Source organism: Cupressus sempervirens, chromosome 10 (assembly GCF_028749045.1).
Source record: "Cupressus sempervirens isolate cs-2001-9-10 chromosome 10, ASM2874904v1, whole genome shotgun sequence".
Lineage (NCBI taxonomy): Eukaryota > Viridiplantae > Streptophyta > Pinopsida > Cupressales > Cupressaceae > Cupressus > Cupressus sempervirens.
The window spans coordinates 43322661-43347406 of record NC_143127.1 but is presented as its reverse complement, the minus strand read 5'-3'; the positions used below and the strand labels follow the sequence as shown (position 1 = coordinate 43347406).

The window sequence follows — 24746 nt, the reverse complement described above, 5'->3', positions numbered from 1 at the left end:
AACTTGTCAAACATCTCTATTATTACTCGGAAGCAACCCTCCTAGTTGGGGATGCAAAAGATGTACATATGAATGGCCCTCTAGACTTTTGTTCTCCTTAGGCTTTGCTCTATCATATTGTCATTAGAACTATCTTGCCACCATTTTCAGCACTCCAAGCCGTTCAATCCCTCAAATATCACTATTTGAGGTGTCATTGTATCTTTAGGAGTTATATTTGTACCTTTGGTCTGATTTTCTTCTTGTCATTGCTAGAACTCACATCCACCTTGTCGACAACTTTTACGCTTGATGGCAACACTCATGTATTCTTATCCATGTTGGAACTGCTTGATTGGGATTGCAATTGTACTTTTCAATGTTGTTTCCCCATTGAATTCATAACTATCTCAATTGTCATTTTTTGCAAGCAAAAATAGTTAGGTATGGGTGCCAAGTTGTCCCTTCTTAGAGCTTCGAAACTGATTGGTTCTCCTTCACCCTATGGTTTTGTGTGATTCTTTGTGCTTATGGGGAGGGCACTTGCAATGACGTTTGTATTTTCTTATTTGCCTCTCCAACTGTATGGATCTTTTTCGCACTGCCCACTATCTTATAGCCTGCTCTTGTATGCCGCTCTAAACGATTACAATTTGTGCACCTCACTCATTACGCCGGCAATTCTGTGGATGTCTAGGTCTTTTCTCTTTGATAGAAACATCTTCTACTTCTTCCTTCTTAACCCTACCTCTAACTCAAAATAGGCTTCACTTTCGTCCGTTTATATTTTCCTAACTTGATCTCATTTTACCCTTTGTACTTTAACACTAGTTCTGTGGGTGTAAAGCTCATTCGCTTTAGATGTTTATCATGCCACGCTTTCCTCCATTGTTGGTCTACATCCATCGCCTACCGTGTCATCATTCGACACTTCTCCAACTTGTTTTGGGTGTGTAACCTTTCCCTCAAATTCTCCATATCTTGTAGTATTTTCTCTATTTCGCTAGCCTCTTGCCCATACATTATCTGATAGGCCCACAACATTGATGGTCATCTCTCTTCCTAGTCCTCCCCTTAAACTCTACATGACTTTTAAATTACAAACACCAATATTTTATTAGTAGCTTTTACCTGGCCATTTCTCTGGAATAGTAGGGAGTAGAGAGTGAGTGAAAAAATTTAAACTCTGTAGTGAGCAACTTGATAACATAATGTCCCCCTCGATCACTTGTCATCTAGATTGGGATGCCATACCTCGTGATTATTTGCTCATAAATAGACCTTGCAGTGCTCAAGGTTGAGTTGTCAGGTAGGGCACATGCTTTTACCCACTTGGTCAGGTATTCAAACGCCAAAACAGCATATTTGCACCTTTGTGCTCTACTTATCTTCAGTGGCCTAACAAAATCTAGTCCTCATCGCTCAAACAATGCCTGTGCATGAGAGGGGTTTAGAGGCATGAAGTCTCTTTTCAACGATCTTTCAACTCTATGGCATTGTTGTTTAATGTGGGCCACCATAGGCCTTCCATGCAGTTGTGTCCGGTCCCATATGCCCTTAGAGTTGGGCCCTCATGAGCCTCCCTCAAGACTCTCAAAACCTCCTCCATTACACATCGTCAGAGTACTTGATCTGGTCTCATTTTGTAGAGCAATCCGTTGATTAGCTGGACAGTTCTACTCCTTAGAACAAGCTTTCGCCTTTCAGCCAATGGCATATTCTTTGGGAATCGGGTTGTAGAGATGTATTCCCCAATGCTTGTATACCAAGCCGACATGATTACAATCTAGATGAGGCAAGCATTACAAAAGTTGTCATTCACCCCTTCTGGTGGTTCTAATTTGATATGGGAAAGCTGATTTGTAATTACATGGCGTTTTGATGCAGGAGCATCTTGGGTTTGCTTAGTGACTACTTTGGAGTTCTTGGGAGGAGGCTTAGTAGTTGCTTTGGAGGGTACTCATTCAAAGGAGGACTGGTGGTCGACATTCTTTGAGAGCTCGGCATGTTCTATGGAGTTCGGCATGGTCTCGGAGCTCGGCACGGTCTATGGAGCTCGGTACAGTCTTGGAGCTTGGCATGGTCTATGGAGGTCGACACGGTCATGGAGCTCAGCATGGTCTGCTAAGCTCAACATTGCTTGTGGTTTTGTTGATGCTTGGCTTGCTGTTGGTGCTGAGTTGTCTATGAGCCGACCTTGGCATTTAATTTGTGTATAGGGTATTTAATTTGTGTTGTAGCCAACTTGTGGCTTAGTTGGGTATAAATAGGGGGTCTTGTGGAGTCTTTTAGTGATTCATTCATTTAGAGGAGGAATGAGTGTGGGAGTAGCTGAAGGGCGAGTTTTCCTGAGTCTGTGGACAGAGCGCCGAATGTGAGGCAGTTTACAATAGGATTCTGATGAAGTTGTGTGTGTGGACAAATTGCCGAATGTGAGGCAATTTACACTTGGATCTTGGATGAAGTTGGAGCAGAGCTAGTAGCTGAGGCTTGGGAAACAAGGAGATTGCTTGGTGGCTGGCGAGCACAAGTTGAGATCTTGGAGGTTTCTACTAGAGTGATGATCTAGGCTAGCTAGGGTTTGGATTGGATCTTGAGGAATCTTGCAAAACTATAACTTGCTTTGTATTTGGCCGTAACTGGGAAGTCCTTACAATCCGACACATTGCATGTAATCAGTTACATCTATGAATAAATTGTTGTGACTTGGCTTCAAATCTTGCATTGTTGTTTCTGTTTCCGCTATGTGGTTATTTGCTGGGCTAGGACATCTCCTTTGGGGATTCTCCTACCTCGCACTGCATTAGATGGTATCAGAGCGAAGGTTGTTCCTGAGCGTGTAGATAGATCACTGAAGTTGTGGCAGTTTGCATCAGGCCTTGGGTTGGAGAAGTAGATTTGAGACAATCTTGATCTGGTGGTGGATTTTCTTTCTGGAGTCCTACATCTCTTGGTTGTGAGGTGGCATGTCGTGTTCTAACTTGCAATTGTAGAGGGCTTGTAGATGGATCGATGGATGTGAAGATGGAAGACTGATCTTGTTGAGACATGATCGTAGAGAGTTTGTGGATTGTAGATCCGTGGTCCTAGACTTGTGATGTGATTCCTAATTGTTCATGCGAGGTGGCAGGTTGCAATTTGACTTGCAAACAATTCGAGCTTGTCACAAGAAGCGTGGGAAGGATTTGTTGTAGAGGGTTTATAAAGATCTTGGGAGATGGCTCCGAGAGGATTGGACCCTGAGATGATTACAAATCTCCGTCATGTGGTGGAGAGGAATTTTTCTAAGATGTTTGCTCGAGTTGAAGCTAGTTTGGTTGATCAAGCTAAGAAGCTGGTTGCTCAGTTTGAAACTAGTTTGGCTGATTGAGATAAGGATAGGATGAGGAAGGCATTTCGTAGATGTTTGTGGAGCTGGAGTCTACTGATCCGGAAGAGAGTTGTTTGGCCGGTTAAAAGACTTGTTTGTGAGAGAAGATGGCATAGCAAGGTCGAGATGGAAGAGGTTGGCTTTGTTGATCAGTCTGCAGAGCTTGATACAGAACCTACAGAGCAACTATAGGTTGTTGCTGAGGATATTCCTAACCTTGTTGATGCTTGGATGGACATTGGTTTTCATGATTAGTCAGTTGGGTTTGACATGGAAATTGCAGAGCACTTGATCATGGATGATCCAGTTGCTGTTGGTGGTGACTTGTATGTTGCAAAGCACTTGGTCATGGATGATCCAATTACTGTTGGTGGTGACTTGTATTTTGTAAAGCATCTTGTGGTGAGCAATGATATTGCTGGTGTTGTGAGTTTGACATGTGTTGATGGAGATCTACATATTGCTGTTGACGTGGAGTTTATTGTTGCTGGTGTGGATTCACTAGTTGCTGATGTGGATGAGGGTTTGCTGCTAAAGCACTATGTTCAGTTTGTTCTTGGGAGTGAGCATGTTGATTGGATGGTTGGAATTGTGGTGTTTGATAGAGTGATGCAGATGTGGATGATTTGCATGTTGGTTTTCTTGTTTCTATTGAGATGGAAACCTTTAGTGAAGATGAAGTTGGTTGCAGATCTTTCTTTGGGCATCAAAGTGTGGGACACACTTTTCTATTTACTTGGGGAGTCTGATGCAGGAGCATCTTGGGTTTTCTTAGTGACTACTTTGGAGTTCTTGGGAGGAGGCTCAGTAGTTGCTTTGGAGGGTACTCGGTCAAAGAAGGACTAGTGCTTGGCATGCTTTGAGAGCTCGGCATGTTCTATGGAGTTCGGCATGGTCTCGGAGCTCAACACGGTCTTGGAGCTTGGAATGGTATTGGAGCTCAGCACGGTCTATGGAGGCCAACACAGTCTTGAAGCTTGGTATGGTCTGCTGAGCTCGGTGTTGCTTGTGGTTTTGTTGATGCTCGGCTTGGTTTCTCTAGCACTCGGCTTGCTGATGGTGCCGAGTTGTCTATGAGCTGACCTTGGCATTTAATTTGTGCATAGGGTATTTAATTTGTGTTGTAGTCGATTTGTGGCTTAACATATATTTAATGTAAGGGGTTTATTTTAATTTGTAATTGCTAGGCCGACTTGTGGCTTAGTTGGGTATAAATAGGGGGTCTTGTGGAGTGTTTTAGCGATTCATTCATGGAGTGATTCATTCAGAGGAGGAGGAATGAGTGTGCGAGCAGTTGAAGGGGGAGTTTTCTTGAGTTTGTGGACAGAGCGCCGAATGTGAGGCAGTTTATAGCAGGATTGTGATGAAGTTGTGAGTGTGTGGACAGATTGTCGAATGTGAGGCAATTTACACTTGGATCTTGGATGAAGTTGGAGTAGAGCTAGTAGCTGAGGCTTGGGAAACAAGGAGATTGCTTGGTGGCTTGCAAGCACAAGTTGAGATCTTGGAGGTTTCTACCAGAGTGAGGATCTAGACTAGCTAGGGTTTGGATTGGATCTTGAGAGATCTTGCAAAACTATAACTTGCTTTGTATTTGGCCGTAACCGGGAAGGCCTTACAACCCGACACATTGCATGTAATCAGTTACATCTATGAATAAATTATTGTGACTTGGCTTCAAATCTTGCATTGTTGTTTCTGTTTTTGCTATGTGGTTATTTGCTGGTGGCTAGGACATCTTCTTTGGGGATTCTCCTGCCTTGCACTGCATCACGTTTCCCTGGCCATTCTATAATTGTGAATGTGAATTATTGCAAAAGGAGCAACCATCTGCTTTCTCTTCCTTGAATAATTGGCTTGTTCACCAGATACATCATGTTAAGTAACATGGATCGTGTCTGCAAATGTAATTATATTGCCATTGTTATAGATATGTTCCAAATGCAAATTTGGATCTCCATAAGTATAAGAGAAGGAGACACATCTCTTGAAGAGACATGTCTACAAGGTTTAAACATCATTAGTTAGTATAAAAATAATATAACTAGCCATATGTATAATACACACACACACACACATATATAAAGGAATATTTATATTATCATCAATAAAGATACTTATGATCATATCAATCTGATTGTAACTACAAACTTAACACTCCCTCTTAGTTAGGAAGGATTGATATAGAACATATTATGTTCTCAAGTATACGATGAGATATCATCTCAGTATGATATTCCTAGAATGACATATTTAAGGATATCAACATAAATCCATCAACACACACATATGTTATATATGGAATTTGCTACGATTCATAATGAGACTAAAATTCTCAACACTTTTTCTTTTAGCAAGGAGGGAAATTAAGCAAGTACTACAACTTTAATATAAGTTTAAATACCACCTTAAGTGTGTTCTACAATAGATTTAAGTTGGTTATCAAGGTGTTCGGCAAAATCGACCCCGAAGAACCAAGATAACACTTGCTCCAACACATTTTGGTATTAGGAGATAGGTCTACTATTGATAAGATTGTCACCTTACAATAGTTACCTTTTGTTCGTTATCATAACTTCCGACACATCGGGACAACAACTTTATGTAGTCTGTAATGTTAACAGGCCTCGTTATTGATAAGATCGTCACCTTTCAATAACTCCCTTCTAAATATATACATCAATGAAAGATCGCCATCTTTCATGACATAATTACAACATCATGTAGTAACTCACATGATATCCACTATGAACCAAGTCAGAGGGTGGACCCACCATACCTGCTACTAGAGCGTGGAACAAAGGGTTTTCACCTTATACTTCTCTCTCATAGAGAAGAGCGCATTACAAAGAATTTCTCTTAGAACTTCTTATAGAAAATATATCATCTACAAATGATTACATCTCAAATTTCTCCCTCTGAACATCGATCCTAGGAAGTTAGGGCCTCTAGTTACTTCTTCAAAAACTCTCTTCACCCAAGGATGCCTGTCAAACTCACTCTGAATCACTTTGAATTTGATATCAATCTTTAGATTTTCTAGTGATAAGTCGATACTTCCTGATAATATACATAGGAGTAGGCCCATCGAAATCATGTAGTCACACACATATATTTCTAGACTCCCTCTGAGTATCAATCTTCTAAGCTCTTGCGTTTCTTTAGAAGAAGTGTCATACTCCCTCTTAATGTAGAATAATCTCATAATCTCACTCATCAAAGATTTTTCCTTCAAGAGCCTCTTTTTATCCATCTTGATCATCAAGGTCTTTGGAGCTACTATCATTAGATTGAGTCTGCACAATATTAGGTAGCATATGTAAAGTACCAACTTTCTTTTCCTATAAGAACATCCTCAAACATAAAGGAAAAGATCAAGGCAAATAACCTTTATGGTATGTATAGAAATTACACATAAGAGAGATAAATGTCAAAAATAAGAATACTTATCTGCACATGAAGATTTATAAATTGTCTTTTTAGATTGTTTGAGAATGGAACATCTCCCCACTAAATAAGGTTCAAGTAGGAATGGAACATTGACTATTATTCGCCCCACAATGTAAAATTTTCACTCATTCTTATATTGTTGAACAATTTTGTATCAAATATGACAACTCCTTTCGACGTTCCAACTTGCTCTTTTCATCCATTGTAGCTTAATAGTATAAGCGGACACAAACTCATCCACAATATGCCAATATCTTGATTGAGTATGATTGTGCTACTTGAATGACTCTATATCTCATATGTCAAGTTTCATTATCATTTATCGTAGATGGTTCAATTGAAGTCACCACTTTCTTATGATGTACACAAGGGGTAGGCTCATTAAAATCACATAGTTGCATGAAATAAGTCCTCTTGACTGTTACAATTTATCGATCGAGATTCCATCACAACATGGTTTACTCCCTTTAAATCAATATGATTGAGATCACTGAAGGTTGACGAAACCATATCCTCTATCTACTCCCTCTCTTTCAAGGTTCCAGTTGATGAAATGTCAAATGTTCGACTCCCTCTTGATCTCAATCTCCCTCTTCCTATAACAGCATTCTCGGAGGAAATGATCAAGGCATATGGCTCTTATAGTACGTATTAAAAAATAAGAGAGAGACCTAGAATATATTCAATATAAGGTCTTTCCAACAAAATGTAGATAATTAGAAACTAATGTGATACTCTATTACTTTTAGAATGATCCCTACTATTCCAATATAGTAAATATCTAATTAATTTAATATATGCATATATTACATCTTCTATATGCATACTATAATCTATATTTCCAGCATATTATTTATGTTGAATGTTGGAGATCAACATGTATCCTCCAGAACAACAATAGCATTTTACTTGTGTTTCTCACCTTACTTTATAATGTCATGATAATATTATTTTCACTACAAATATGAAATAAATACTCCTCAATAAACATTCGGTCAAGAAGAGAATGTGTTCTTGTTATCTCAAGGATCACGAAGCACCTTATACGTTGGTGCATAGAATCAACGGCCTCCAATTGTACATAATCTGATGCATTTATGAAATGCCAGCGCTCTAACTCTGAGTAGTTGATAAATATATTTACTACTTCGTATCTCCAAGCTGGCCAACAACACCCATCCTCACAAAGGATCTATTTTGAACGTGAATGTTGCTTTCTGATGATTATTAGTGGACCACACCTCATTGAAGATGAACTCTGTTGTTAGCCAAAGAGTTACCGCTTGATTCAGATATTACCACCATCTTATTGTTGACACCAATGATATAGTATTCTAGCAACTGAATTTTCAGCGAAGATGATTGTAAAATTCGGATTGAAGGCTAAAAACTTGACATCTCAAATCGACTGTAATCCCAAACTGAGCAATGTCATATGACATCACACCTGTTGTAGATCGCACCGCTGCAGTCTGTGTTTCACTACAGAATCAAGCTTCCACAATGACAATGATATTCATTTTCACTTACAGTACAATGCAAGCATTCACTGTGATATCGACATGGCTATTATAACAGCGCCAAGGTTCTTCCAAGTGATGACGTCTCTTTGAGGAATTCAATCAAGCAGTTCACATACCTTGTCTATGCTTACCCAGTTCACTCCCTACCAGATAATTTCCAGCTATAATGTTTGCCAAAAATCATGCTTACATTATGCTTTGATGCTCTTTCAAGGCCCCCATTTTGCATTGACAGGGAATGTATCAACAAAGGTTGTTAAGTCAGTCTTTATACTTTTCAGATGTATCCTGGTGGTCTCTTATTATATTAGATCAACGTCATTGATTTCCTACCTGGTTAGCGGTGGGTCCCCCGTACTTGCCCAACCTTAGTTTGGCCCAAGGGTGATCTTTCTTTGACTAGGCATTGCTCCATTTAATACTCTGCCCACGCTTATACTTCCGTTTATTTAGCGTTTGGGCTGTTGGATGGCTAATTCCACCTAATGATTGTGTGTTCAAGTCTTTTTCTTCTTGTTCTTACCTTATCCATGCAGAAATATCGTTGAACCCTCTAATACATTCATTCAAGTGCTATCAAACAGTCCTATTCGCTTCTACTATTGATAATGCCCAATTGATGATATGCTTGGTGTGTGCCTCCATGCAATCCACTTGGAGTGACTTTGAATTTTGATCGGCTTGATTGTGTTGACTTCCACGACCAAGGTGAGGAATTTTCATTGTTTATATATTATCTATCTCATTTTTCATATCCTATTTTCTGATTTAAAAATCTTTACTGACATCGTTCTTTAGCCAAAATCGAGTCATTCTTGGTGCAATCATATTTACTTACTCTAAGAGTTTAATAATTTTTTGTGCCTCTTCTTTCGTATTATTGCCATATCAATTGAAGCACTATAAGCATGTGTATAATCCTATTGTCGACTAGTCTTTCCTTTTCTTTGTTGATAATTCTCTCTTCTACCTTTTCCACTCATCTTTTGTTTCGATGATGCCTGATGATCTAAACTGTTTGAACAATTTGAATCCATGATGTTCTTCGTGCTTCCATTGCAGTGATTTGTCATTATTTATTTTTTATCTTTTTATTTTTATATTTGCAACTAGGCTCTGATACCATGTTAAGTAACATGGATCGTGTCTGCAAATGTAATTATATTGCCATTGTTATAGATATGTTCCAAATGCAGATTTGGATCTCACATAAGTATGAGAGGAGACATGTCTCCAAGGTTTAAACATCGTTAGTTAGTATAAAAATAATATAACTAACCATGTGTATAATACATACATACATTATATATATATATATATAAATATAAAGGAATATTTATATTATTATCAATAAAGAAACTCACGATCATATCAATTTGACTGTAACTACAAGCTTAACACATCAATGCCTGGTGATCCACGTAAAATGTAAACAGGGTAGCCCACAAGTAGTGTGGAACTTCTCTACAACATACACCATCCCCAAGGCTTCTCGCTATGTTGTACTGGAATTTTTCTCTACCTTTGACAATAACCTACTAGCGAAGTACATCGAGTGATCCAACCCATCGTCACCCACTTGTGCTAGTGTAGCTCCTATTGCAAAATTGGAGGCATCGATGCGTACAAGAAACTTAACTTAATTCGGGTACACCATAATGGACACACCTACTAAACTTGTCTTCAACTCCTCAAATGCTTCACCCTGCTCTGCTCCCCAAGTGTAGGGCTCCCCCTTTTGAGTCAACTTATCCATCATATAGGACACTCGAGCAAAAAAAAATTATGAACCTTCTATAATATCCAATGTGTCCAATGAATGACTCAACTCTCGTAACATCTGTGGGTGGCTCCATTTCTTTAATCACTCTCACTTTGTCAGGGTCTGTCTTTAGTCTAGCTTTACACACAATGTGCTTGAGTAGCTTCACTTGAGGCATGATGAACATGCACTTCTTGGGGCTGAGTGCAAGTGTTGCACATTTGCACCTCTCTATGTATTCCTGAAGGGCTATTAGATGTGTGCCCCCTGCACTGAAAATGGACCAGTCATCCAAGAAGGCTTTAAGATTCCCGATGGACATTTTATCAAAGATGTATAAAATCGTCCTCTAAAATGTTGTTGGGGAATTACAGAGTGTGAATGGCATACAATTATATGTGTACACCACATCCTCCACCACAAAGATCATCTTCAGTTTGCCCTCAACGATGGATATCTAGTTGTACCTAGGAAATCCATCCATAAAGGAGTAGATTCCGTACCTTGCTACCTCCTCTAACATGTTGTCTGTGAAAGGTATCGAGAATGGGTCTTTTACGGTGACCGCATTTAGGCATCTGAAGTCAACACATATTTGGATATGGTTTGCCTCTTTCTTTAAGGGAATAACAATGGGGGGCACCCATTCACATATTTGCACTGAAAAGATGTTTGCATCCGACATGCGTTTTATTTCTTCATTAAGTCTACCCCTTTCAAGAATGACGTCATACCTCTTCCTCTTAAGCGTGATTACCACAAAAAGTAAAGCAAACAATTGAGTGTCAATCATCACTCTCTGTGCCATCAACGTCTTGATAGGCTTGATTCCATGTTAGTCCACGCCCACAAGATGAAAAGTTGGCAGCCACAATGTAGGTCGCCCCAACTTCTTCCATGTCTCCTTAGGTAGTACATTGGCACTTGACCCTTCGTCCACGATGGTGTCTATTGATGGTGTCGAGGATGCCCATCTCGACCACCATTGAGTGTCTATCCATGTTGATTGCTAACAACATTAGGTCCCCTGAAGGCCTGATAGAGTCTTTTGGACGGTCCACACGGTTTGGCACTTTCGAAGCTAGTACCATGTTAATAGAGAGGTCCGTAATTGTAGCATGGTTTCAAGGCCTTTAATTTTCACTTGAATTTTTGTTTGCATCATTTACCTTAGTCTATTTTTCTCTGTTTGACTTCTCAGTGAAGTACTTGCCGTGTCAAGTGTCTCCCTCCTCTTGGACATCATTTCCTTCTCAATATACACCTTTGCTTCACATACCCCCTACTTCTCCATAGGGGGATGCAGATAGGTGGTCTTCTTCACTTGCCCACGAGTGACTTCCAACACCCCTTCGTCTGGACAATTCTTTTTAATGTTTAACAAATTTACACCAGACTTTGGACAATTGGCCTAATGGTCCCCTGGACCACACCATCAATAGAGGCATTGTGGTGTTTCCTCCCTCAGAGAGTCTTTGGCAAATTGTCCCCATTGGTTACATTTGCAACATTTCATCATCAATCATCCTTTTGCATCATACTGAATGTGACTCCAACCATTGTTATTAATATTATTGGTATTATTATTGTTGTTCCTTTTGCCCCATTGGTTGTTCTGATAGTTGCTAGCGAGATGATGTTGTAGTGTTAATCAATTGTGTGTTCATCAATGTTGTTGGGTTGGATGGTTCTTGTGTCAACAAGAATTGTTGGCCCCGCATCTTCATATTATATGGGTTTCTTGGTGGAATGTCCCATTATCTGCCAAATGTTGTCGAACGTTTTCTTCGGGCATGCGCCCTTGGCATGGCCCTCCTTGCATTTAGTACACCACAAATTGCCATCCTTGTTTCAATTAGTGCTCTCCTTCATTGTTTTGAACTCTCTCATTATCCATAGCATATCCTTCTGTAGGGCTTGTATTTTCTTATTAGATTCTTCGTCACTGCTCTCACTCGCAAATCATCATCATTAGATGATATGTTTATTTTTCTTCACCGTTTTACTCACTTTCTAGGTCCATTGCTTTGTTGTTTGTGGCAGAATACAATGGTGGGGGCACAATCTTCATCTTCCTCATGAGGGAGGTTTTCAATCCTTCAATAAACCAACGCTTTTTTAGGCCATCTATTGGCTGGCTCTCTATACTTCCTACCAACTCCTTTAGCCATTGGCTGTAAACTTAGACAGTTTCATCTGTTGCCTGCTTCATGTTGTAGATTTCGGCTACAATTTCGTTATTGTCTCGAAGAAGTCGGAACTCAGTTTGGAATTCCTTTTTGAGATTTGTCCATGTAGAAATTTTGTTTGATCAACATTGAAGTACCAATCTACAAACACTCCGCATAATGTTGTTGGAAACTGCTTCATTCATCCTTATCTGTTACCCCATTGGCAATCCAAATGGTTTCACATGTTTTATAGTGTTGTATGGGATCCTCTTTTTGGACATTTTAATGGTTTTGGTTACTACCGGTGTTGATGTTCTGAGTTAGGTATCTCTGAACTAGAAACATTTGAACTTGATAGATTTCTTTGATTCCCACGCCCTTCTGCCCCTCCAACACTCGTGGCTGCATTGGTATCCCTGGCACCTCTATTGTCAGCCTCCTCTCCCTTGTTCCTTTGGGTTTCCCTTGTCTCCATGCATGGGGTGAGAGTTAAGTTTTCGAGCCTTCTTCTAGTCTCTTTAATCAAATCCTCCCCTCCATACACTGAATGGTGTTCCTCTCCACCGAACTCCTCAGGATGTTCTTGCCCAAACTCCTTGCCTTTCGCAACCCTAGTTTGGTTTCCCTTCACCACCTCTTTTGGTCCCTCTGTGAGTGTTTTTTAACTGTCACCTTCGTTTAGCCTGCTATTGTAACAGTAGTGCCCTTTGAATAGCCTCACTCTCGTTTATATGTTATTTTCTGCTTTTATCTTTATTTAACGAATTTGGCATGAATTCTTCTTGTGCATGCAAACGAAACAACACATGATATAAATAAGAACACTTTATTGATTCATTATTTCTGTAGAATACATGTCACCTGTTATTACTAGGCCATAACTCCACATGTCTTCGTTGTTTCAATGTTCATGCAAAGTCCCTTCAATTATATAATGGTGGCTCATCAATGATCAACAATTACGAAAGATTAGACCTTCAAATTCCAAATGATACACGATAATAAGCCTTTTGAGTGTCGTCTTGAATGAGAGGAAGATGCAATAATATGTAAATGTTGTGGCACCCATGCACCAGCCACATATCACATGATCTCATACTTGCCGAGTAGACTTTGCAGCTCTACTCAGCAGCTTCCGCAAAGAATTGAACCAAAACTTGCCATCAACTTGGAAGCATAAAACAAAACTGAAATTTTGAAACTCTTCAGGGACACGAGAGATTCTACAAATGCATAAGCTATTGCAGGCATGAAAAATGTGCCCTGCAGCTACAAACATCTACAGGGGAGTGAGCCTTGCCATCCACGCATGCAACTGAACTTGGACCAGCAAGCTTGGGCAACTTCACAATTGACTATTTAATGGTAATAATTAATAATGAGATACTAATATGTATTATTAATTAATTTGAATGGAAAATTAGCTAATATTAATTAAATAGTAAATAATAATTTGATTAAAATATTATAATGGATAATGATGATAAATGATTTATGATATTTGATGGATGGTAAATGGAATACTGATAATACTGATAATAGTAAATGATAATTAATGGTCAATGGTTATAAGAATGAGTTTTTTTGTCTACACCCAATATTCCCCTTGTGGGAGTTGTCAAGGATCCTTTTACGATTCTTAATCTGTACATCTTTTGTTTTGGTAGATCATAATATTATATGATTGAGCTACATTGCCCCAACTATAGATAAAAACAATTGTGACTGACTTGATGAATTATGCTGGATCCAAACCATGGATGGAAAAACAGCAAATAGTTGACCAAATAAGGTGTTTAAGATCACCACCCCACCCTCTTATTGTTAGAATGAATTCATGGAACCATTTGTTAATACTTAGCAGGCTATTTGGTTATACAATTCCTGGATCGGCCTTCAGGTCAGTGCAATAGATAACCTCTGGGACTAGACCCAACAGTTTCTGTACTTGGAGATAGCCTAAAGAAGGGGTTTCTATTCACAACAGTTCTTCAAACGAGTAATGTTACCAGAATAGAACGAGTGAAACAAACTATGAATTCCAGACCTTCAGATAATCCTTATAGCTGGCTACCTGCTTTAAAAATAACTATGTTTACATGTTTTTGTTACTGTTAATAGTGTTGCTTCAGAATCTCCTTTTATTTGATTAAGTGGGACTCGTGACATGTCCGTCAACTACCAGGGGCAATCCCTTATGCACACCTATGTTGGGGTCACCCTTCCTAATTATTAGAGAGAGAGTGTAATAGATTCTCTTTCCATATTGCCTTATCCTTATGAATTTGTGGTTTTGATATCCTATTTGTTCATTTTTCTAAACAACTTAAATGGCCACTGGTCCAAATCACTCAAAATCTTCAATGTTTAAAAGCAATCTCAGTCTCAAGATTAGTTACTCCTCATGGAGAAAGAAATTGATTCTGCTTGAGGCTTATGATTTGAGTCACTAAATGCACATTTGATCTTGTTTTACTCTGTCCCAAGTCCACCATTGTGATTTCAATGTTCATTGTTATCCAATGCATGTGAGTTTAATTAATCTTTTGCTCCGCACTCTTAATGCCATTTCTCAATTCCTCCTTCCATTTGAGCAGGGCAGCTTGGGCCCCTTTGCAAGCACAGTCATCCACAGCATGATCATCTTCCACATTTTTCGTCATCTTAGTCTCTTGAATCAGTTTTCCAAAGCCTTCCTCCAAGTTTATGTAGAGGAGAAATTTTATCCTCTTCAATGATGTCTTAATCATTGTCACCTTGATTTTCTGCTCTGTTGTGACACTAGAAAGCCTTCTAGGACACTGGTTGAGCTGGCACTCTGCTGCATCTTCACCTTTCTACTTTATGAGGTGTCATCTTTGGTTTCAGTACAGCTACAATAGCCCAACTAAATTCTCAGTCCCCTCATAGAACCACCTTTGTTTGAGAAGCTATGTAATGCAGCTAAAAAAGAAAATCTTCGCTCTTTTGAATGAATCCTTCTAACAGTAATGCTGCAAGAATTAAGGTAATAGTGATGAATGAGGTTTCAAGGGCTGTCTTGAGTGAGTTGCATGCTTTCTCATTAGGCAAAAGGTCTTTAAAAACTCTATCTAGTATTATTATCAGTATTAAGAAGAATGGGATCATTAACGTTCAACATAAAGATTTCGATGTTGACTCTTGTATTCACACATAGTTGCTTCTAGTTTTGCTTGTGTCATATCCGCCCATTTGAAACCCTAATTATATTATCCACTTTGAAAATAAGATCTAATAATAAACAAATAATAAAATTAAAATGTAATAGATAATAATAATATTAAAATATAAGAGTAAATAAATAATTCTTATTAAATTATTTATTTTTTACATTAAATATATATTATATATAAATATATTAAATATTTAATAAGTAATATTTACATTTATAATAATAAATAATAATAAAATATAAATATAAATAATAACAATATTGAAGTATAAACAATGTAAAGAGGTCAAAGCCACATGACCATGAAAGATGCAATGGTGAAGAATGGCAATTGAGATTGAGACCATCATCAATATCTGAAAAGAATCCAATTCTGAAGCAGCATGTGAAAGTTCACATCTATATGCAGTTTGATTAGCACCTCTTAACAGATATCATGTATCATTGCCAGAAATATTCATTAGCCTGGTTATCACCATCTAAAATAAAAGGATGACTGCAATAAGAAATGTACGTGTGATAACACCGTATTACATCAGATTTAGTATCTCTGCATCTCCAGATTGACCCAGAAGGACTAGGCAACAACTCAATGTGGTGCCTTGTATTCTTTAGCGATCAAGCATGCCTAAGATACATCAATAATGGAGTAAGTCAATTAATAACGAATAGTCAGCAAAGGCATCGCTTAGACTTGAATAAAGATAAACAAATAATAAATTAATAATAAAAAATGGAAGGGTGTGTGGGTTGAGTAATAAGATGATTTTTATTAAAGTTGAAGAGAGCTGCCTCTCAATGTCCAAAGAATGTAATTATTCAACCACCAAGATATAAGATGGTAAATAAATGAGTTCAATAAATCATGGAATCGGAAACCTATTATCCCTTACTCATATCTGGATCTGTTCTTTGACCATCTGCCTCTTTGGCTATTATTGGCTGCAAACACATCACATACAGATCTGGGACAGCACCCTTGATTGCAAGGAAGACCTGGACACGTCAGAGAACAGCATCAGATTTGTTGCAAGTTTATAATTCCATATCGAGATAGCAGCTATATCATTATAAGTGATATTACAATATCAGACATTGTATGGATTGAAGTAGCATATCTGAGACGGCAATCCTACCATTATAAGCAATGTTGTCTTAAATTCAATGGCATACATTTAAGGATTACATCAGGCATATCTGATATACCAGAGAATATAGTGATCATTGCACTAAGTGCAAATCTATCCATAAGGTGAGTTGACTAAGCCATACATTGCCCCAGCTCACCTCAGGCTACTGGGTGCTGGGCTGGGTTGTGGGGACACCCCTGGGTTAAAAAAAAAACATTTCATCATCCTTATGCTATCAATTACATAAGTTAAAAAGTGGTATGAGGTTTATATTCATAATAAGTATTATGAATTCAAATTAATTGTCTCAAAATTCCAAGATATCTAAAAATTTGACATTACAGCCTAGTCCACAATTTTATCACCTTTATAACTACTTAAAGATCAAATGTTCATAGACTTCAACACCGTGTATTCTCAAATATACCTGCATGATTTACTGACTTTATTGATTCTGTTACACCATCAGAGGTTGCCTGGGTAATGGTTACTGAGTCTTCCTTATCTCTAAATCCTTTTCTAATTTCTCTTCAGCTGCTGTTGATAATGTTAAACAATGTCCTTGCTTGCGCTGTTATATTTTATCTAAGCCCTCTTGCTATGCTCAAAATTACTCTTCCACTACTGTCTGGTGACAACCCCAACTCCAGTTGGACCTAGATTATCTTTAGCTGCCCAATTGAAGTAAGCTTAAGATTAATAGCACAAGAAGTTTTTAAAGAGGCTTCTGTTTTTTAATCCTTTATTTCCTGACCCTTTATCAAGGAAACATGGCTGGAGACCTTGCACTTGGCAGAGATATTTCATTTTTTATTCTTGTTAGATTTACTTTCCTGTTTCCTACTACTTTGTTTGTGGATCCTCTAAATAACCATATCCATTTCTTTCTACAACATATACATAAGTCACATGTGTACTTTTGTTTGTGTGATAGTTCCGTTTCAGCAGCCATGTTTGACCTAATTGTATCTCCATTTCAGGTTTTCCAATGGAAAAGGACACGATCGGACATGACAGTAGATATCAATGAGTATTCAAAATCAATTATTCTTGCAGGGAGAGCAAAGGACATTGACTTGGCTGTTGAGTTATTTTCTGAGATAGAATCTAAAGGAATTAAGAAGGAAACTTCAGTTTACAATGCTCTAATGACTGCACATGTTTGCAATGGTGTTACTACAAAAACTCTGGCATTGTTTGATGATTTGAAGAGAGATCCAGACTGTAGTCCCACCATTGTGACCTATAATATACTGTTATCTACATTTGGGCGTTCTTTGCTTGTAGAGCATATGGAAATGGTCAGTCAAGAAATTGAGGAGTCAAGTCTCCTTCCTGATATCTATACCTATAACACTCTCATTGCTGGTTACTTGACTGCCTGGATGTGGGATGAAATGGAGAAAGTATTCAAAAAGATGGAAAGATGCTCTGTAGAGCCAAACTTTTGCACTTATTCGCTGCTGGTTAGAGGCTATGCATTCTCAGGACAATTGAAGAAAATGGAAGAAGCATTCAACCATTTAAAGGGGAAGATATATGAGAAGGATGTGGCCATAATTCGGGCTATGGTCCATGCATATTTTAAGAGTACCGATGCAGAAAAAATGACAAAAATTGAGAAGTTGCTGAAATTTATTCCTGAGAACAAGTATAGGCCTTGGTTAGATGTGATATTGATTGTACTCTATGCTCAAGCAGATGCTGTTGAAAAAATGGAAAATTCCATAATTGGAGCACTGAGTCGTCACACAATGATTACAACTACGAGTGTAACTCGTTCAGTGACAACTACTTATTTAAAACACGAGGCAATAGATAAACTGGAAGTTTTTGTGAAGCAAACAAAAACAGCAGGCTGGAAGCTATGCCATTCTGTGTATCATGGCAGGATGATCATGTATGGATTTAATAATTGTTTTAGTGACATGGAAAATGTCCTGGAGGAAATGAAGTCCTCAGGTTTCTCTCCTGTTAAGAAGACATTTTTGATTTTGTGCAAAGCATACATGAAATTCAAGAAGGAAGATGACATAAAATGGACTCTGAAAAGAATGAAAAATGCTGGTTTTGATTTTCCAGAGGACTCTAAAATATTGGCGGATGAATGTTTTGCTGAACTTTTATAATGAAAACCAGTCTATAGGTAAGGGATTTCAGATAATTTTATTTATCCAATGCTCAATTTTCATTTTCCTTTTTTGATTTTACAAATTAATTCAACTTCAAAGGCGATTCCTACAAGTTGGGGTCAATGCATGGTATTAACAGCCGTAACTGATGTTTGCTGATTTGTTTTATATCCATCTCTCTGAAAGTGCAACTTTCATTCTTGAGTATGTTTCTTACTTGTGGATTATGATGCAGTTTGCACAAGGATTTTTCCATGCTACAGAACTGAAATGGCACACAGAATAGTCCTGAGAATAAGTTCCGGATGTATGTGCTTAGGCAACTGATGTTCCTACTGGTATTGCAGCGAGGGAAATTACTGTATATGTGATTTCTTCTTTGTGCTATTCTTTTTCCCAGTGCTTCTCAAATATGAATGTTGCTATCGCATAATTTGGTGAGATGAGATGATATCATTGAACTTGCGAGATAAAATACTGTATATGTGATTTCTTGTATGTTTTATTCTTTTTCCCAGTGCTTCTCAAATATGAATGCTGCTATGACATCATTTGGTGAGATGAGATGATGTCATTTAGCAATAAGAAATGTATAAATTAAGAGAGTACATTTTCCTGGATAGCTAATGAGCTGTCTGATGTATTGAGCGGCAAGTACTACCATTATCTCAATTTGACATATGCTGAAAGTTTTCAGTTTAGCATATGCCAGTTAATAGTAATTATTTAAAAATTCTTTTGCTTTCTTGTCGATTCTTTCTGACAAGCTATATTTTAGGTTATTTGAATTTGATATATGCTGAAGGTTTTTAGTTTCCTATCTGTCAGTTAAAAGTTATTATTTTAAAATTCTCTTGCTTTCTTGTCAATTCTTGATTTGACAAGCTATATTTTACAGATTGGATGAGATGGACTCTCAGATTGAATTTACCATTTCCATGTTTAAATGAGAATATAAAATGACCGTATAAATTAGTTGCAATTTATAATTGGATATGAGATTTATATGTACTATGTATGCAATTGCAAATTGGGGATCACTCAACTTCACTATCTATCAATTTATAAAATGGTTGCTATCAGTCACATAAGGATAGTAGAGCAATGCATATTGGCTGCAATTGTGTGAGAATTTAATAAGACAGTCTGGAATCTGGACGACTACTTTACAACCCCTTAAGATACTACTTTTTACATACAAGTTCTTAATGAAGAGTCTAGGGGAGAGGACTTGGTACCTGCACACACGAAACTGCTTGCATGTTAAGCTTGTAAATGGTGCATTGGATTTAATCATTTAAACAAAAAATTCACCACGTTTAGACAAGGGAATTGTGAAGCTTTAAGCTATTGTTCAGTTTTTGGATGGTAATGATGACTGTGGGACAAGTTGGTACCATTCATGAAGGTCCTTTAGTGGTACATTGAAGTGGCAACTTAAAACCACACGTGGACCACCCCAATATCCATACATTATTTATTCCAATACAAATTCAACTTATGCTTACAAATCCCTTTTCCAACATTTAAACTTAAACGAAACTTGTTTATCACATGGGGAAAACAAATGATTTAACAACCCCTACACATTTTTATACTTTATAATAGTTATATATCACTTCTAAGTCATATATTAATTGTGTTTGAGGTCCATTTAATTTAAACACTACACCTGCACACAACATTGTTACCCTAAACCCACTCAACAAATATGACAACAGAGAAGCCCTTCCCAAACTGCATTCTGTGCAGGGTGTGAGGAATGCAGCTGAGAAGGCATTCAAAGTTCTCTAGAGGAGCAAAAATCTCCAAAAATACTCGTTATACCTGACTTTTTGTTAATATTTCCTGGATAACTTTTGCACCCCCAAAATTTCATTTTTTTGAAAAACAAAATGTTGGCTGCAATGTCCATCAATTCTTTGTTTCCTTTTTCACTTATGTCAACATAAGAATTGCACTTAAATTGCATCTGGAACCTTAATCAATGTCTTGTCAATTTGTGAAAGCTCCAATCTATGAAATGACAAAATATTGTATGAATATGCCACATTTTGAACCCTAGTTTGCATGAGAAATGACGAAGTTGTGGACCAAAAAGATGTCACATTTTTTTTTCTTCTAATCTAAGGTATAGTGTGATCATGCTATGGTTTGGGTGGCATGAGCCTATGGTTCGTGAAATTGGTAGTGCAATCGTGCTTTTGAAAAGTTTTATATTAAAAAAACCCTAAGAGCCATTTCTTATTTCTTTCTGTTTTCTGTCCATGACTTTGGCATTTTTCTCTCTTCCAAGGAGTGTGTACGCCCTATTGCTGCCCATTATGAATCCCAATTTGCATGAGATATGGTTCCACAACGTTGGAAATCCCAAACTGCTCAAAGAAGTATGAATTTTAACTCTTGTTTTTATTTAATTTATAAAAAAGAGTTTGTTTAATTGTCAGGTAATGTAGAGAATCCATCACATAATTCATTTGTGAATAATCAACCACTTAATCCTCCAAACTCTCCATAGGATCAACAAAAAAACTCTCAAAATGAAGAACAAACACTTCCACGACCTCCACCAAACAAAAGACTTCCTTTAGGAACCCAAGAAAACTTGTTGAATGAAATTGAACAAGGGAAAATAGAGTTAGAAACAATTATTAGGGGGCTAAAGGGTTTGCTTCTTAATAATCCTGGTAGGGCATTATTGGCACAATCCCTTGAGACCATTGTGGGTTTGGTAACACCTATTAGTCGTCAACTGAATCTATGGCATAATAAAAGAGAAGAACAAAAAAATATTATGCAGATAAATTGTTGTGTGAAGATGTGAAAAATAAGCAGATTACCAAAGACGTGCTTTTTTAAAAAAGCTTGGAAAACCAAACACATTGAGAACTACAACTAAAAGATTTCCCATCCATTGGTGCATTTATGAAGGTATTAAAAATAATTTTTGGGACAGATGGTGGATGTTGTTTGATGACTCTCTTAACAATCATGATGTTCCAAAGTATTTCTTAAACAAATTGTATTGTAAGTTTGTTCTTGGGGAGATCCCCAATTATTATGATATTCTTCCTTCTCAGGGTAGAGGTGAGGGATCATCATTTGATAGGTTAGGGGCACTTCGTGACCCTAATGTTGTTAGGGCACCTATTGGCAAGCACAGGTGGAGCATGTTACTATTCCTTCTGTTGTGAAGGAACATGTAGAGGCTGACTCTAGGCACTATTAGAGCTTTGACTTAGAGCGTCGTTCATTGTGCCTCTCCTTTGGTTGTGGATGAGCCCCGTCATTCTAGTGGTCACATGTGCACATCATGTGGATCTCTATGCACATTCGACACTTGTCGAAGATTGAATGAAGATACTGTGATGATGATAGATGACTTCCTCAATGCCACATTTGGCATTGATACATAGGTAAATATAAATAATTATATTTTAAACTATTTGAATGACATCTCATATGTATGCGAATGACTAATAAATTACTGTCTTGATGTCGTTCGAAAATTAGGGCTGGAGTGTTGTTGCCACTAGCACTGATCCCCCAGCCTCATTTTACACTACATCGACAACTCCACAGACATGTATCAATGTATTCATTTAAATTAATACATCTATTTATAATGTAATGATATCAAAGATTAACTCAAAACTTGTATCCATGTGCATTAGTTTTGTGTTAGACCATTGACTTTCACATTGGACTCTAAGCATTGGCATGATACCACTAGTATTCATATGCTTGTTAATTTGATTCAATTGAATATGTTTAATTAATAAATGAATGAATGATTTACTTATTTGGCTTATTATATGATCATATGCAGAGTCAGAGTGGTCATGATGATGTTCATTTGGCGTCACCTAGCTTTTAGATGAGCTCATTTTCCCCATAGGTATATTCATATTCCAATGCATTTTAATTTGTATATCTATAGTACATTATTTGGCACATGAATGTGATTAATTTGTGATGTCTAATAGATTTACATACATGTACAATAGGTAAATGTTGCACCTTCAAGTTTGACACTGCATAATGAAGGACATTGTGCTACATTTACAGAGGTACCTATTGTCCTGCATTTTTTCACCACAAATGCAAGTAATAGTACAAAACTTTTTCAAACTAGTTTCATTTTTCTCTAAGTTGAATTTGTTATTCAATTGCTTAATGTTGATCAATCAACTCCAATTCATGTATTGCTAGGGTTTCTAGCAATGGTGCGGTGGTAACTGGTTCTGGTGGTGTGACGACTTCTGAATCTAGCAAAGGCGAGGGCAAGGGCGTTGGTTGTGGAAGCAGTAAAAATGGTGCTAGGGTTTCTGGCAATGGTGCGGTGGTAACTGTTTCTGGCGGTGTGATAGCTTCTGAATCTAGCAAGGGCATTGGTTGTGGAAGCAGTAAAAATGGTGCTAGGGCTTTTGGCAATGGTACGATGGTAATTGGTTCTGGTGGTGTGATGACTTATGAATCTAGCAAGGGTGAGGATGTTGGTTGCGGAAGCAGTAAAAATGGTCCAAGGGTTTTTGGTTGCAAAAGTAGTAAAAATGGTGCTAGGTTTTTTGGCAATGGTGTGGTGGTAACTGGTTCTGGTGGTGTGACGACTTATGAATCTAGCAAGGGTGAGGATGTTGGTTGCAGAAGCAGTAAAAATGGTCCAAGGGTTTTTGGCAATGGTGCAATGGTAAATATTTCTGGGGGTGTGATGGTTTCTGAATCTAGCAAGGGTGCTGGTTGCGGAAGCAGTAAAAATGGTGCTAGGGCTTCTGGCAATAGTGCGGTGGTAATTGGTTCTAGTGGTGTGATGACTTCTGAATCTAGCAAGGGCGTTGGTTGCAGAAGTAGTAAAAATGGTGCTAGGGTTTTTAGCAATGTGCGGTGGTAATTGGTTTTGGTGGTGTGATGGCTTCTGAATTTGACAAGGGCGCTAGTTGTGGAAGCATTAAAAAATGGTGCTAGGGCTTTTGGCAATGGTGTGGTGGTTGCTAGATCTAGTGCTAGCGTGATGGCTTCTGAATCTGGTAAGGGTGCTAGTTGTGGAATTGTCTCTCTTCCTATCCCCACCTGTAAGCCAATATCACTTAATATGGGGGATGAGTCACTTTTAGAAATTGAGGAACCTACTAGGGATCTCTCTAAGGATTCTATTATTTGTCACTTTAAGGGTTTTTGGCCCACTATCTTAGAGCTCTATGCATGAATTTCAGAGCATTGGGATCCATATATTACGACTACTATTGAGATCTTCCCTTTGATCAAAGGTTTTTTCATTGTTACTTTCATCAATTCTAAGGATAGGAAAGCCATTCTCTGTGATCAGGTCTTTTCTTAGGAGAATCACTTTCCTTTAATGGTTAAACCATGACATCCAGATTTTAACCCTCATATTGTGTCTTTGAAAATCCCAACTTGGGTGAGGCTTCCTAATCTACCTCTTCATTTTTGGGTGAATTCTGCTTTTTTGGAAATTGGCAAGGCTTTAGGGGATTTATGTATGGTTGACTCCCAATCTTTTGAGCATTTCTATTCTACTTATGCTAGGATTCTAGTGGATATTGATGTTTCAAAGGGTCTCCCAACTGAGATTATTTTAAGTTATTCAAAGGGTTCTTGGACTCAATCACTTGATTATGAGGGCCTCCCTTTTAGGTGTAAAAAATGTTTCAATACTGGACATATGGCTGCGAAGTGTGAGATTGAAAATTCTAGAAATAAACATCCCTCCTCTTGGTGGAAGGGTGCATTAGAGCAACATTATTCAGTAGTTAAAAGATCTGCTCCTATGGATGAGGTTTATGGATCTGTAGAGTTGGGGGATCCATCCTCTATATTGGAAGTTATTCCTTTTGGTCCTTCTGAGATGGTGAATGCCTTTGATTCCAAGATGGATGCTCAAGTTTCTTATGGGGTTGGTCCTTTGTTTGTCAGTAGTCTTGGATCCTTTCAGAAGCAGGTTGGGACTATTGTTTCTGGTCAAGGTATTAAATATGGTGTTCTTGGTGCAGACTCTGGTCGAGGTAAATCTAGTGG

The 24746-nt window shown here is 37.9% G+C and overlaps 1 protein-coding gene across 1 annotated transcript in view; it reads left to right on the top strand.

Moving 5' to 3' along the window:
• LOC149532479 (pentatricopeptide repeat-containing protein At2g30780-like) overlaps positions 1 to 19461 on the top strand; it is a 66171-nt gene extending 46710 nt beyond the window's left edge. Inside the window, exons 2-3 of the mRNA XM_089804517.1 lie at positions 17559 to 18724; positions 18946 to 19461. Of these exons, the coding sequence (XP_089660643.1) occupies positions 17559 to 18707 (1149 nt within the window). The 3' untranslated portion in view covers positions 18708 to 18724; positions 18946 to 19461. The remainder of the gene's footprint in view (positions 1 to 17558; positions 18725 to 18945) is intronic.
• Positions 19462 to 24746: the final 5285 nt, after the last annotated feature.